Raw genomic sequence first — 16,554 nt, forward strand, 5'->3', positions numbered from 1 at the left:
ACACTGGAACGTAACAGGCTTATAGTGACGTGAAATTAGCAGGTTATGTTCTGAAAATAATTGATACATTTACTGAGAAACTGTCACTTTGTAACTTTTATTATTAAGTGAATCATTTCATAACAGCTGCTCAGCCACTTAACAGGTTGACAGTGTCCTTCAGTGAATACACCTTGGCGAAAGCATCACTGCACGAAGCAACGTTGCCGTGGAAGCCGCAGACGCCAGTCGAGGAGGACCAACCTACTTTTAAAACCCCACTTGGACAGAAAAGAGCCGCAGCCAATGGGCGCGAGCCTAGAGAGACCAGCAACCAACCAGATCTTTTAGAAGGCGGGACTAACCCAATCCTTAGGACGAGAGAGGGTAACTATTACCAAAAGAGTGTCAAATGAAGAGCAGCTACTAGCTAGCGCTCATCACGTCCACAGTGAAAAAACTTCGGAGGCAGGCGGCTGCTCACACGAGTGTTCATGACGAAGCACCAGGCAGCTCTTTATATCACGCGTGGACATTTTCTCGTCGAACTGACACAGTTTGAGCTCCGTTTTTTGGGGGGGTAAGTCAGACTGCGCAGCTACAGCATGAGCTGGTTGACAGGAATGTCTGGGGGGAAAAGAGGGAAAATTGTGTTATCTGTGGACTCAAATCAATCACTGCTCCATATTAGCGTACAGCTAACTGTCTGTTTTGGTTCCATGTTGCTGTGATTCTTGTCGGGGAGATGGCCGCTAAAGGGTGAAAGTAACGGGACGGGATGTAGGACAGAGGGACGGAAAGCTAGTCTGTGCTGGCTCTATGTCCACACAGTCCCGTTTTATCATTTACCTACATGCGTATTGACCTGTGTGGAGTAATTAAGGCTGTTTTGTTCATCCAGTGGGATGGTAATCCCTCATTTATGCTGGTTTTGAGTGACGTCATTTTTTGCATTTCCTCACAGTTGCGTGTCTAGCCATGTGCATGAAGTTTGTTTGACAGTACATACATAGACACACCGGTGCTCACAGGTTACCCAGGTGTTTTTTTTTTTAATTTGCATATGTTGGAACAAGTTCTTTTTTTTAATCTAATTGCCGTTTAAGATGCATCTCGTGACAATATATGCATATACACACATGTAATATGTAATTTCTGGAATGACAAAGCAATATGTAAATCCAGCAGAAGCTGAAATGGAAAATAGAAATACTGTGCGCTTTGGAAATGAAACAATACCATAATCAATATAATCAATCTAACATAAGTGCTATCATTTGCCAAGGCTGCTCAATTTTCCATAGTGTCAATACACTCCCTAGATTAAACGTTCTTTTTTTTTTTAAAAACCTCCTCGAAGGCCATTCACTTTCTGTATCTGAATCATCAACAAGATATAACTTTTTTCCTTAAGCTTCCTTCCTGTAATCAAATTGTGTACTTAAAAGTAAACAACACATTTTGACCAATAAAGGCAGAGGTTGATTATTTTCACAGGATCATGTGCCTAATGTATACTTCTCTTTATAGATAATTGATAAATTGATGCACGTGTAACAGTATAGATGTGATTATGTTGTTTTGAGAGTCACACTGTTGCTCTTTTGTTTTCCTTTAGCCATTAATTAACTGCAAGCACCTGGAAGGACGGGCCTTAAACTAGAGGAGACCAAAACAAGCAACCGTCAGTACACCAAGCTTTCACTAGCTCTTCTTCGGCATGAATCGGCTCTTTCTGACTGGATGAAATGCCTTGACCTTGCCTCTGCCGCACCATGGCAGGTTTAGTCTCTTTTGTGGGATTGGTGCTGATGGTCAAGGCTCCTATGAACATCCAAGGCCACCATGCACTGCTCCTGGGGATGACAGTGTTGGTAACACTGATCGCAGCTGACTCACCTGTTGCAGGTAAGATGACACCTTTTCGCTGACTCACACAAAGTGATCCACTAGTTTGTGCTTTGTGTTACATAACAGCAGAGATCATTATCTTGTACTGTGAATTGTTAAAGAAGATATTTGACTAGTAATGGACACCATAGATTCAAAAATGATCCTGTGAATAATTGACGGAAAAAATACCCAGTTATGTTGGGTCATTTTAGTAAGTACTTTTTTATACTCGTTTACATTTCTACTTTTTCAATATGTCTACTTAAACTTAATATATGTGAGCCAGTCTGGGCACAGTCAAGATCTGTTTTGATAGATTAGTAATGGTAATGGTAGTCTTTTCCCTCCCTGACTATTGAATGAACTGTGCATTAAAGTACACTTTCAGCAACGCCGGACCCGATTACATGCAGTCGCATCTACAAGATGCAGTCACAACACAACAATTACACTCTGGCAGTTGGGGTTATTATGTCTCTTGCTTATGGTCAACTTAACCTGTGACCTTTCAATCATAAGCTTGCTGTCCTAACCTTAAGACGGTTGGCAGCTCTCCCACTTAAAACTAGTCCTTGCTTTTAATCAGAAGAAATACATCTGTAGATGACATGTTGCCATACCAGTGGCCCTTCTGTTTACTGAAGCTTTACAGATGTTTGTCGTATTTGCTAAATCAACAGCATAAATTAACTTCTTCTTGATATTCATGGTAAAAGCCAAGGTTGCACTTGCTAACTGTCCTTGGATAGCTATGAAATTCCCACTGTGGACACACACACTAGCGCATTTTGTGTCAGGTTTCTCACCTGAAGAGGCAAAGTATCTCTTTCCCTACCCAGACAGAAGTGGATTTAAACCAATTTCAACTAATTAGAGAAAGTGAAAGAAACTATTTTCATGGCAGCCAAAAACCTATAATACTAAGTGGTAAACGGATTACGCAGCAAATGCCAGAATGAAAGCCGCGTACGGGAAATCAGCATTGCTAAAGCTTAAACTCAAACTCATATGAAAACACCTCAATTTGCAGCTTTTTTAAATTGTCATCACCACTAATGTGGGTTACATTTTATACTTTACTGCTAATGCATTTGTCTGGGCCTCGTGCACAGTTGTGGCATTCAAGCTCTATTTCTAGAGACCAGAAAGACATTTATCTGGCTGCTTTTACTCAGGGATTAAAGTTCACATTCTTTTTTGATATGTTTTGTGTTCTCTCTTTGCAACAATGACAGTTGTACAACAAAGTCTGTGAAGGATTTGCTTTTTTTCTATTTTTCATTTTAAACGTTCACCAGAATCCAGTGTCACTGACTTCCTGGTCTCTTGTTCATGTGGCTGGTGACTAAGAAGTGGGCTGGTCTTACAGACTGTGTGCCGTGCAGAGGTTTTTTGCTGACAGCGTTGATCTGGGTTGTTTTGTGTGTTTTTGGAAGATATCTTTTATCAAAGCAGTGTGGCTGGTTTTGACTGGATGTCTAGATATGTCCTCACTGTTGTGATGAAACCAAGCTTAAGGAGTATCTCACAGGCAGTTATTTTTTGGCAGAGTGCAAACCACTGTTTCACATGTGTTTCAGCTGTGGTTTGAACAGACTTCAAATAACTGCGTGTTGTTCTGTTAAATACTCCAAATTAGGGTGAACAATATTGCTACATTATGGGAAAATCAAGGGATGGGCCTTGAGTATTTTTTTTCTTTCAATTTAAGAATAACAAGTCTGAACATTGCAAACTCCAAAATACGAGTCTCTTGCTTGTCTAAAATACAGGTTGGAACTATTCGGTATGTTAAGCCTCTGCACCTCATTATTATTATTTAGACCTTGTAAGTGCAGTCATTTGATGTTCAAGAGCACTAGAAGTTATATTTTCACCTCAAAATTACGTTTAATAAACTCTTGACTTTAGCTGTAAAAGATATATCATTTGTGATATATCAGTGTGATGTAAAACAAAGACATTTGTCCCAGTGAATCAGTATTTTAAGTTAAGAGCCCTGTAAACTCTTGGTGGATATCATTGGCTCTGTCTGTTGTACAATACTGCAGTTATACAACAGTGTTATAACCCTAACCTAACCCTACTGTCAGACCCACTCAGTCACTGAGGTGAATTTAACACAAACACTCTAATAGTAAACCTATTGTTCTAAAGTGGGAATCTGTAAGAATAGCCTTGGTTATTCTAAGACAATGGATGCTCATTGTCTTTAGCTTTTGACAACCATACAGTTCATAGTATGTGTGAGATGACAACTGTGCTTCCACAGTGTTAGCAGCAGTGACTCCATCAGTTTCACAGCTTTCCCCCTCTCGTCTCAGAAAACCACACTTTGTAGTTTCTAGGTCAGATGCTCCCCCAGACTGAGCATCATACGTTATTTTTCTCATTCTTGCTCTTTCTTGTCCTCTGCTGAAATACTGTGAAATGATTGTACACGTATACCCTGTAGATCTAAAATGACCATCGCATATTTTACTGGATAATTGTGAACTTTATATGTCATACCTTAAAGTTCCCATGCGGTTTGCCTTAACAATCCCTATCTCTGCACTGCAGTTATTGGCAAGTTCAATACACCAGGCTGCAGGCCAGCAACATCCTGGCCAATTACCAGTCCAGTCGACTGCCATGTGAAATGTGATCTTTGTGGGATGACAATATGGCCTTTCATTATTCATTAGCACTGGGAGCCAGTTGCAGATCAATGGGTAGAACCAATCAAAAGCCAAACCCTAGGTAGGCTACTTTTGCACTCTCCATGCCTCTGGCTTCAATAAACAGATGTATTGGGGAGCAGCCCGTGGTTGACCTGTATGTCTGACTGGCCTGTCCCAGCATTATTTGGCTGTGGCAATAGTGGGGGAAGCTCATCTGCAGGTCAAGGGTGGGTCAGTTATATCAGTAATAATGTTATTCTTCTACCTCCATAGTCAATGTCCATAATATTCTTACATTAATACATAAAACAAGGTCATTATTTTGTCAGCCATTCTGAGGTTGATTGTAGTTTAGATGTTACATATTTTTTTCCCACTTACCTGCTGTCACCTATCTCACTCTGGTAAGTTGTGAAGAGAGGGTATGGTGGCCGGTAAATGCACATCTGTTAGTGATTTTGTGTACTTTTCTCTGTTTTTACCAAGGAAGTTTTCCATTACAGTTTCAGCAGCTTACAAGTGTCCAAACTTAGCATGAATGTTGTTTAGAACCGCAGTCTTATTTAGCTGCACCTCACAGCATTTTTAAGTTGTTTCTCATGTTGTTTTGTTCTTATCTCAACATTTACTTGGAGTCCTGATGATTATAATTGATTACCTGCATTTTCCACACTGTTGGGTCACCATAATAATATTATTGGATTTAATTATGATAACACTAGTTGAAATTATTGATTTGTTTACATTGTATGATCCACTGCATATCACTTAATGGGTACATTAATTACAGAAACAGTTTCTCTAGCTTCATATTCCTTATCTTTAGCTCTTAAAATATTGTTTTTTAAGGCTTGAGCTTCAGAGGTGACAGAGTCCAATGGCTGTTGGCACATACATCAACGGTGAACAAACTTAATTTATGATAAGGGTATGAGCAAGGGCTCGGCAATCAAGTGCACCAAGGGTGCCCCTAGAATAAGACCTACAAAACGACCCCTGGAGCCATATCCTAAACACGACAGGAAAAGCTTTTTGGATTTCGCCAAAAGGAAATGTTCTAAACAAATGCATCGTCCCGCATCAATTTCTCTGGAGCCTTCATCAATCCTTAGTGTGGAGTTACAAATTTTAGCTTGCCTTACTAAGATATTTACACTTTGTACTCTCTTAGTAACATTGAAGACAAATTGAGAATATTTTCTTGCCAAAACGGCTTTAATTAACCCTTATAACCCTTAAGTGGACAGTCAGTAGATTTCCATGCACAGTTAAGTAGTTGTAGTTCGACTATGTCATTCAATTGATCTGCTGTCCTTGTCCCAGTATACAAGCACAAGTTTGGAAACGATTTATTGCCTGAAGTGTGACTGCCTCTGCTTCGCAAGGAGGTGAAACACACCATTTCAGCTAGTATTACGCAACTGCATGCAGCTAGTTGTTCGCATGTCAAGTGCCATTCTGAGTGTTCCTACCATTTATAAACTTGACGGAGCATAAAATCGGTCTCTGTATCAGTTAAAAAAATTTACTGGCTTGCATGTTGCCATATTTGTGTTGCTGTTGTCTTATTCCTCTGTTTGTGGGTATAAGCTGTGGGGCGTGCTCAGAGCACCCAAGCCAGCTTGAGGCCTGTATTAGCTGTATTAGGGTGTGTTAATCTGACGAAATTTGATTGAGTACAATTTTAGTCAGAGTAACATGTTAACAAGTATTTTAAAAGTCATGGTTAGGTTGGACTAACACAACAATAATTACTTTTCTAATGTCATGTAAACGTACTGAGTTTTTGTTCTCCAAGGACTAAATGCCCGAGAGTGGCCTGTTTTGGGAGGACTGAGGCAGACCAGAGGAGGCTGCTGAGTGACAGTCCTCTGGGCCTCTCTGGTTACAGCTTTTTGCTTTCCTTTCTTTCTCCCAAATTCAGCATTGCAGAAAAAAGGGAGTATATTTGGATTTGTGTGTATGTGGTGCCATGCAGGGTTTCTTTTTTTGAATAGAATAACATCAGGGCATTACCCCATGATGATCAGTCTTTAAAACAGATCACACCATGAAATTCCTTGTGTGTCTGTGCGTCTGTTGTGAAGTTATTCTTAAATGTTTGGGGACGTTAATTGTCCTTGTAGCGAACTAAACCTTTAACTCAGATTCCCTCATACTCCATCTATTACCCCTCTTCCGCTTTCTCAATTGAGGTCTTGTACTACTTTCCCCTCCCCCTTATCCTGCTCACCCCTTTTACTCCCTTTGCTGATAGAAAGTATTCTTAGGAAAACAAAACAAGTATCACACGAGTATGTGATGAAGGGCAGACATGACCTCGGTTTTCTCTCCATTCCCATACTAATTTTATCTAAATCAGATGAATGTGTTTACACTAGATGTTAATAACCAGAGCAAAAACCTTATTTTCTAGATAAGTTATTTAACTGATATTCATAACATGAATATTACTGATTCATAGCTGTTCTTTAATCTTTTAATTCAATGTCCAATGCAGGTTGAGTACAACAACAAGGCTGGGGGTGTTTTACAGTATAATAAATGCAACCTTTATGAAGATAAATTTAAAAAGAAAAAATTCAAAGACGGAGCACTTGATCTAATTGAACCCAACTGATAAAAACAATGGAATCTTTCCCATCTTAAAAGCTTCCTTGATAAACCAAATGTCAACACAGCCATATCTTGATTGTTGGACTGCACTCAGCATACGCAGCCACTGCCAACTGAAAAGAGCCAGTCACGCAAGGGGCTCAGCTGAAAACAGAACCATGTGTGGGGTTGCAGTTAGCTTGCATTATTGCCAAAAGACCCTTTCTTCTCTTCTCTCTTCATTTCTCTCTTTTTTTTTCAAATTATACAACCATTAAGTTCTGTTTTTTACAGTACAGACTGGTGAACAGGAAATGATATCATCAGAGGGCCCTGTAATTGCTATCTCAGGTTTCTCAACATAGGAATAAATACATATAATATGTCGCTGTCTACATTATTGTTTGTGGTGCAGTTGTGGTAACAGTTTCCTGGGCAATAAATGTCATTTGCCTGCTGAGGTAATTTTAATCTGGTACGTAGGGTGTTCCAATCTGCCCTGGTTGGTCCCCAAGCGACTACTGAACAGTGCAGTTGGATGTCATATCTTTGTGGTGCTTTTATGTTTTTCTGCTTATGTGATTGGTTTGCACTGAGACCAGGAGGCTGCCTTTACCATGGAAACACTATCAAAAATTAGCCTACTTATGCTTTCACCATGCTAATTGATATCTGGGCTTCACCAACAGTTTTGTCCAAATATTTATTCAGTATTGGATTCTGTTATAACAGTTTTTCATTGTTCCCTTTTGCCTTGTACAGTATATGAGTGCAGAGTGAGACCGGGAGAACGTGTTTTCTGTGATTTAATTTCAGACGTCAGCAAAGCACTGTCTGCAGACGGGCTTCATCAGGTTAACTCTGTTTCAGCCTTGGGATCAGTTGTCATGAAAGGACAGTAAGGCCAAAATCACATTTCACATGTGTTTATTGTTGCAGTGACCATTGTGCACAGAGTAGAATATGTGTGCTTTGTTTTCAGTTTGAACTCTTTTTTTTTGTATATAGTTTACTCCATAGGTTTTACTCCTTCCCTTTCAAAGATGGATTTGTTTTCAAATTTACAAAACATTTATATTATAGAGGAGACAATGACTTTACTTCAAAACCATGCCACTAGACTGTTAACAATAAAAAAAAAAGTAAATGTAAGCAAGTAAAAGTCCTTCTGATGGTAACACTGACATAGAAAAATGTGCCTTCTTAATTTACATATACATAATTAAAATTGTTCATATTCAGACGCACATTATTCAAATAATACATACATTCATGGATTAGTCAGGAGTGATGATCCAGTCAGTGATCACATAAGATTCTGCCAATATCCATCCTGGGTAAATGGGTTAATGCCATTTCAATGACCAAATTTGTGTCTGTCTCCAGAGAGAGGCAGAGTCGCTCTCTACCCAGTTCCATCTCTTTTTATTCCATTATAAGGATTTTCTAAAAGAACCTCACATCTGCTAACAGCAGCAATCATCCCTCTCTTGTCAGAATCCTTTTTACATGATTGCTGGCTGTGATCCAAGCATGCAACTGGATCTAGAAAGACACAAATACAGAAAATAAACCATACAAGCCACAAGATGTACAGTACATTATTTCTGCATTGTTTTACATTTATATAGGTAGGGTTTTTTTGTTACTAAATCAGTTATTTTATACATTAAATGTTATAGGTTTACAGTAAAAGATATATAGTAACATGTATGCTGCCCATATAATACTTCCGCTCTGCTGCTATCTAATAAATCAATGCAGCTGTATGCCGCAACAGGTTGTTTACAAGCACATATAGTGTGGGGCACAGAGAGTTGTCAAAATTGGTCAGATGCAAATAAGTCCAGTGCCATGTACAAGGCAGCTATTCATTAATCCAAGTGTAGGCTAAAAGACACATCACGGCCCGATGAATGGAAATAGAATCTCATTAGCTGGGAGCTCTTCGTCTATTGAATTAATGAGATCCTTACTGCATTAATTCTTCAGTTTTGCCTGAAGATTGAGACTTGATTGAGCCATATTTTATATTTCATATTTTATATGGAACTGGCACATGGGGTCTTATCTTACACCAAACATACAGCCAAACAAAGTACATAACATTGTTCTTGTTGTCGCAGATGCGCTGCACAGTTTCCTTACATTCCAAAGCAAAATCAGTTCATTTCCTCTGTAGAAAAGTGCTGTTTGATGTTTCTGCTTTATAATTAACCAATAAGCAAAGGTGTAATTAGTGATCACACTCATTGGTTCATTGCAGGTTTTACCCAAAATGCACCCATTACTAAAAATTGGTGCAGCAACCTTTTTTTTCTTACTATTTTTTGGATTTGGCTACATCATAAATGCACGTACGAGTATTATAACTTGTGACGATGCAGAAGGAAATGTGCAGTTTCTGTTTGGTCACTTTCATAAAAATGCAGCAGTGGCAAGAAGCCAGTAGGGTACTTTTCCTACCAAGGTTTTCTACCTTCCTCAAAGCCATTGTAATAAGCACTGTGTGCTTAGTGAATGATTTTCTCTCCATTATATTGTACCCAAGACAGTTAAATTAGGTGTTGATTAATAAAACTTTACTGGAATACTAATCTATATTAGCTAAGTGCTTGGCATTTATGCTGTTGTGACCTGATATTTGAAGGTGTCCATGGTCTTCGTGCTCAGTTTCAAAGTCGGGCCCAACAATGAGTGGCCAGCCGAGTGTGTCACACTCGTGTTTCGGGGGAACAGGTGGCAGCGCTGCTGCGTCTTCAAGGCCTTTGTCAGTTTTAGCCGACTGTAATGTCAGCCCCAGTGTTAGCTGCTCTCGCTCACTCTTTTCCTAGCTACTGTCTGTTGCATGCTGACTTTCATTACCATAGATTAACCTTCAACTCATAAAACCATGCGTCCTTAATTGTTAAGAATCACCAGCCTGTTATTTCTGCAAACACAGTTCAGCTGTTGTTCTTCTCCGCTGCCAAAATCCTCATCCTTCACATCACATATCAGTACAGTTATCAGTGTTATCATCAATCACCTGTCAGCGATTGTATTTGTCTTAATTAGCTGGATGCTGTGTCAACCTTTCATGCAAGTGTGTTTGTCCTAAATGGGGTCAGGAGTGAATTAGTTCATCACTGTAGGTTTGTAATGACATCATGTGGCATTTTGAGGTCATGTACAGTGGCACAGTGTGTCGCCAAAAAATCAGCTTGTTCCTATGTCAAACATGGTATATATCGTTAAGTTGTTTTTAGTATATCACTTAAAATGTGCATTGACAGGCAGCCAAATGCAAAGTCAAACTGATGAACTATAAACGTAGAACGACGATAAGTTAAGATGGAGAACTGCACACACATATTTCCACTGACTATTCACCATTTTCCATGTTTCAGTTTTCCATCTATTAATGGTTACGCATGTTGTCTGGTGTGGGTTTATGTGTGTGCGTCTGTCCAGCTGTGTGCTGCATCCCTCAGTGTTCAAACACAGCAGACAAAGATCTGAGTGGCTGTTTGGAGATTGTGCAGCACACAGTAACCTTCGGAGAAAAAAGACCTACTGGCTCTGATATAATAGCATATTGAGTCAATTAAGGTATTGTGTAGGTTGTAATTAAGTTGGGTGTTTGTTTTTTTTCCTGGGCCATGCCAGAAGCCGTCTGACTGAAGTGATGCAGTAGATTTAAGATGAAGTTTCAGCAGTATGTTGTTTTATTGTGTTACATTGATCTGTTCTGTGGTCCCTGTGTCAAGAGCAAGAATAGCATTGTTCTTTAGTTGAATCTGTAAATGTTTTCAAGTGTATGTTATTCTGCAGCTCTTGTTCTCTACAAAGAGCATCAACATTACCAGCTGCTGCATAATGTAAAAGTTACTGGTGGTGGCATGCTTCTGGAAATGGCAATATCGAGACCTATTGCGTTGTTTTAGACCTACTTTGAAGGGAAATTTCTGGTTACGCATTCTAAATTGAGCTTAGAATCACAGCATCTTCACGCAAGTGAGCACATTAACTCATCCGCCTTTGTTTGTCCCATTTATCTGCAGTTGCCTCCTGCACTCCAGTACTGTGGAGCCAGCCATGTGTGAAAGTTTCATTTCAGCATCCATCCCACTTCATTTTTGGAACACTATTGTTATGAAAAATCTAAACACATTTCAAATTATATAAAAGAGTGAAAGTTATGAAGCTAACCAGAACCATTAAAAGGTCTATTAACATGAATAGATGAGGAATTATGATGTACCGTTCGCATCAGTCTAGTAGCTTTTCTGAAACATGTTAGACTTTCAACTTATTGTGTAATCAAAGCACGGATTTCTGTGTTGTGTGTCAGAGGTACCGCAGTGTTGCTTCTTGATTAGCTGGAAATTGTAGCATCCATCACTCTGAGGTCAATTACCATCAAAAAAAAAAAAAAGAGCCAGAACTGATTCATTTTTGGAACATATGGTCAGTGCAGGCTTGTCAGCATCTTCCCTTGCAAACTGGAAATGAGGAATATACTGTATCAGCATTTCTCACGATTCCCCAGTGTTGACTTGGTCATGGTCTTTTTTCCTATAGCAGCTGGAGAATTCCTTTTTGTTTTTTTCTTTGAGATTAATGTTTCCATTTTGTTACTACTTCAATGCTATGAATGTTATCAGGGCCCTTTTCACATACTGCACCACTACTGATTTCTGGTCATGCTCACTTTTTCATTCTAGTTGTGTCAATAGTTGCTGTCAATATCATATTGATTTTTTTGTTTCTATATATAATTCATGGTTACATATAACATCCAAAAAGCCACCACAGTTTTGTCAGATAGTCTCATTCACCATCTGTGACCCCTGCACAGGAGATTAATTCCTTGTTGCATTGTATGACCCTGTGAGTCTTACTTCCTTAGGTCGCCTGGGCCATTTCAGAAATGTATTGCTTGCATTGCATTTTTCTCCAGTTAACATCAGATATTTCATTTATTCTGGACTGAACTAAGATGTTTCTTTTTCAGATAAGTTGCTTTTAGACTCAACACACCACCCCGTGGGAGATGATACGAGTTCAACAGGATCATTACCATCTGGCTTACCAACTGCACATTACACTGCCTTTGAGGACCTAGATCCTGGTGCCCTGCCATCTTTAAGTGAACCTGACTATGAAGCTACAACTGCTGTCATGGGCTCTAACCCAAAATTCGAGGCACTGGCTAATCTATCAACAGACTGGAAGCTGGCCAGGACAAATTCTGCCAAGCAGTCTTCCTCTACTTCACCAACTCTTACAAAAACCCAACTCCAGGCTCACTCGCACATATCCTTAACACGCTCAACCCTCTCCACTGTGAGGCCAGCAACGCCTCAGCTCCATCTTAATTCTGAACTGAAAGCTCCAAAATCAACCCTAACATCTTTCAGCATGCAGCAGAATGTTGGGTCAAAGCAAACACAGACAGTCATTAACTCACAACCCAGTCAGCCTATTGAACTCCCTAATCTGGCTTTTACTGACTCACCATCAGATGAACCTTACAGTAAAGTATTGGATATGAACCATTTTAGCCCCAGCAGGGCCCCACTGCAGGAGAATAAACTGACTCATGACATGAACATCCCACACAGCTCAACATTTCTGGCCCCTGGCTACAATGTGCCCCACTTCTCCCCCCACTCGACATCACATTTATCTGAACCCACTGAGGTCACTCCAGAAGACTTTTACCCCACCAAAACAATGGAAGTGGACTGGGGTTCTGGGGACTACTTGGAGACAATGTCAGTCTTGGATTCAGATGGAAACAGCTACCCTCTGGTCACAAAGGTGCCCTCTGATTTTGATGATGGAGAGGACTATACAGAAACCTATGACACATCTTTCCCTTCCAGATTGGGCATATCTCCTTCCTCCTTGCATCTTCATCACATCCAATCGTCTCTCAGCCTCATAACAGCTTACTCCTCCGTTGTGCCTCTAAAATCCATCCACCCTTCCTCTTTTTCCTCAACAATTCACAACACACTGGAACCTACAGCCACAGCTCACAGTGATGTACCTGATGCATCAGATATAGATTGGCCTGATACTGTGACAATCCAACCAACAGACGTGCTTTTACCAGACATGAACAGCTTGGAGTATTATACCATTCAGTTGACCAAGGAGAACAATAGTTCGGACACTGGTGCTGAACACAGAGGGAACATTACTATCGTGTCTATTACAACTACAGACATCACGCCCACCAGCAGCTCCACCGATGATGCCAAACTGACTGAGGGAGAGTCTTCCAGTGATCTGTCAGGGTTTGAGCCTTATGATGAATTCACCACAGTGGAGACTCCTCAACTGGCCAATGTCTCTGAGCCTTTACTGGATCCTTCAATAGTCCCAAGTTACTTCTTTGATCCCACTTCTTCCATGTGGGGTGGTAAGGTATCCACCACAGACTGGTCTGCATCTGCTCTTTCTGTTGGCCTGGATAGTCCTGCACTAACAGAAGCTTTACTACCACATGTCACACCTTCTTTGCCAGACTATGTAATGTCATCCTCTTTGACAGACGTCCACTGGTTTGTTACAGAGCCATTTGAACAAAGTACCATACACACCACTCCTGTCTTAACTGCAACCATAGACTTCTCTCCTGTTTTCACTGAACCTTTTATTAACACGACTGCTGAAACAACAGACTTCAATCCCCAAGACTCTACTTTCACAACTGAACTAACTCAAAATATCACATCTAATGTCACCTTCGGACCCCCAGTCCTTTTGGGTGATCAAGGGGTGACTGAAGAAGGAGTTGACATCTCAGCCACAATGACCTTGATCCCAACCAGCAGCGAAGCTGATACAGACTCTGCTCTTCCCTCAACTCCTGCCACCACGACTTCTCATCAAGCTACAACTATCACTGCCACCAATGAAGCCTCAACTAACATCAGTGTCATCTCTACCACCGGTGAAATGACCACCACAACAACAGCAGCACCACCGTCAAGACAGTTCCTCTGCAATGTTGACAGTTCTGCTTATTTGATAAAAATTGGTAAGTGTGACATTTCATTTTCCAACTGCTTCGCATGTACTACACAATTATGAGTTTGAAATGTAGGAATACGACAGATTTCTTACGATGGAGCAAAACTATAACTGTAAAGGCATATTCTCTCTTTCTGAAGGTTTTCCCTCTGGGGCCACTGTTGGACATGCTAAGTCTCAAATCAGAGATATATTGAAAATGGAATTCAACAAGTCAGTGGAGCTGCAGGTAAATTTAAATTCCTCTTGTGATGTGAAGATGTTGTGGTGTGAGACAATATCATGCAGGTTCTTTTGTTTTTAATAAAGAACATATAGATGTCTTTTGACTGAATGAATATATAAATTCACCATTTATCAATCCATGTCCCCTCTTTTAATGGTATGAATCGGTTTGATAAAGCTGCTTTGCTGTTCAAACTTCAGTGTCTTCAAATCAGTTAATACGAACTTCCACAGGTGTTAAACCTTTCTGCTCTAGCTCTCAAACAGGGGAGATGATGTACAGTAGATACTCTGGGCTAACACTCATACTTTTGACTGGCAGACGATGAGCACACAGACACTTGGCTTGATCTGGAGGAGTCTGGGCATTTATCTCTCCCCACTGGCACAGAATTAGCACATTAGTGCCTTACATTGTCTCTGCTAAGGTTAACTATGCCCAGTCCCTGTCTTCTCATGCTCCATACACTCGACTGCAACGCTCCCTCTATTGCTCAAAACTCAATCGCAGCACTCATGGGATATGTCGAGCAAATTGTGTCTCTCACGTGACACTAACGACCCTCATTCACACCATCACCATTCACATCATCTCACCTTTTTTGATGCCTTATAAATCTGGAAATAATAAATAGGATTTGGGTCTTTTATGAAAATCTATTCAGTCTAAGCAATGATACTTCTGTAGATTTGACTTATTCTGGTTTGTAATTGAAAAGGAGTGCCTACATTAGACCAACAATTACAACAATTATTAAACAATTGAATTGAATTGGACCAAATCATTCCCTAATAATAATAATAATAATAATAATAATAATAACAATAATAATAATAATAGTTCCTGACTTGTCATTTTGATATACAGTATAAGAGACTTAAAGTGTAAAGAAGTGAATGGACCGTCATGTAATGGCTGTTACATTATATAGACTGTATAGCGTGGATGTGCATTTGTGGCCATGCAATAAACAAACCACACGAGGCACTCTAAAAGCAACCGCTGATTATTTAAGACAAGTGAGCTTTGTGACTGTGAATAAACAACCTCATCTGTCTGATGTATTACTTCTTGTCCGGTAAGGTTGTGGACCCTCCACCAAAGTTTGTGTTTCGGGTGGTGTCTGGTCCAGTTGTGTACACAGCCATATCTGTCGTCAACACTCTGCGAAGGTCGAAGCGGCGCTTCCTGTATGTGTCTCCCAACTGGACAACGCCTGATAGAAAATATCACGTGCACACAGGTAAATTACCTTTCACAATCTGACTTTTGGGTATTGCGGCATTACTATAGTGTCAAGAGTTTGAAATTCTGAGTCTTTGTACTGTGTGCAGTGCTCCAGTTTGTTCCCAGTCACATAGATGTGAGGCACTGCAACTTCAGTGGAAGCATTGAGAAGGGGTTGACCATGGCCTTTGCCGAAGTGCGTCGTCGCTCAAAGGAGTCAACAAACTTCACAGTGCACGTGAGTGGGATCAATCATGCGGGGAAAGCATGCATAGAGTTACACCTGTGTTTCAGCAAGGTTGAAGAAGTAATGCTCTAACTAAGTAGCTGACTGAGATGTTGCCCACTTCACTGATGGATGACAGTGATAGCTGTCGCACTGGTTGATTTTAATTGGGTTATTGCTTCGCTACCAGAAGCTGTGAAATTGAATCACAATTTAGAGGATTTTGTGTAAATGAACAGTGGCAGAAATGGTTTCACTTTCTGGAAGATCTAAATTACTACTTGGGTTTGATGGAATTAGACATATGCTCTATACTCTATCCAGCCTTTTCCATAATTTATGAGGGCAGGGGAAACATCAACATCGTGAGCATAGTAACCTAGACATTACACTCCCCATCCACATTCTCAAATTCTGATATCGGATCCTATCGTAAGACACCCACTCCCTGGTCCCTTCATCACAGAAGAGAGGCTGTTTTATGTCAAGTCTGTTTTGAACGTCAACGCACAGACATCCAGCAGAGGATGTTCATTTTGACCAACTGTATCACTGCATCAACTAGTATTTCAGTCAATATGCAGCAAATAATGCAGCTTAAGTTTCTTATTTTTGTATCTGTTTACATTGGTCACTGCATTTATCCTCTTGTGTTCACATCTCAATAATACACCAGGTTTTTGAGGCAATTCATGCTGTAGTTAAAAAAAATTTAAAGA

At 40.1% G+C, this 16,554-nt stretch overlaps 1 protein-coding gene across 3 annotated transcripts in view; it reads left to right on the plus strand.

Moving 5' to 3' along the window:
• The first annotated feature begins 392 nt into the window (after positions 1–392).
• The window catches only part of si:ch211-1e14.1 (UPF0606 protein KIAA1549), a 30,903-nt gene continuing 14,741 nt past the window's right edge, over positions 393–16,554 (plus strand). For all 3 annotated transcript variants that reach the window (XM_058645667.1, XM_058645669.1, XM_058645668.1), the window contains exons 1-6: positions 393–559; positions 1,598–1,887; positions 12,127–14,163; positions 14,297–14,385; positions 15,466–15,625; positions 15,717–15,847. In XM_058645667.1, coding sequence (XP_058501650.1) covers positions 1,755–1,887; positions 12,127–14,163; positions 14,297–14,385; positions 15,466–15,625; positions 15,717–15,847 — 2,550 coding nt within the window. In that variant the 5' untranslated portion in view covers positions 393–559; positions 1,598–1,754. The remainder of the gene's footprint in view (positions 560–1,597; positions 1,888–12,126; positions 14,164–14,296; positions 14,386–15,465; positions 15,626–15,716; positions 15,848–16,554) is intronic.

The sequence above is a fragment of the Solea solea genome, chromosome 12, assembly GCF_958295425.1.
Source record: "Solea solea chromosome 12, fSolSol10.1, whole genome shotgun sequence".
Taxonomy (NCBI): Eukaryota; Metazoa; Chordata; class Actinopteri; order Pleuronectiformes; family Soleidae; genus Solea; species Solea solea.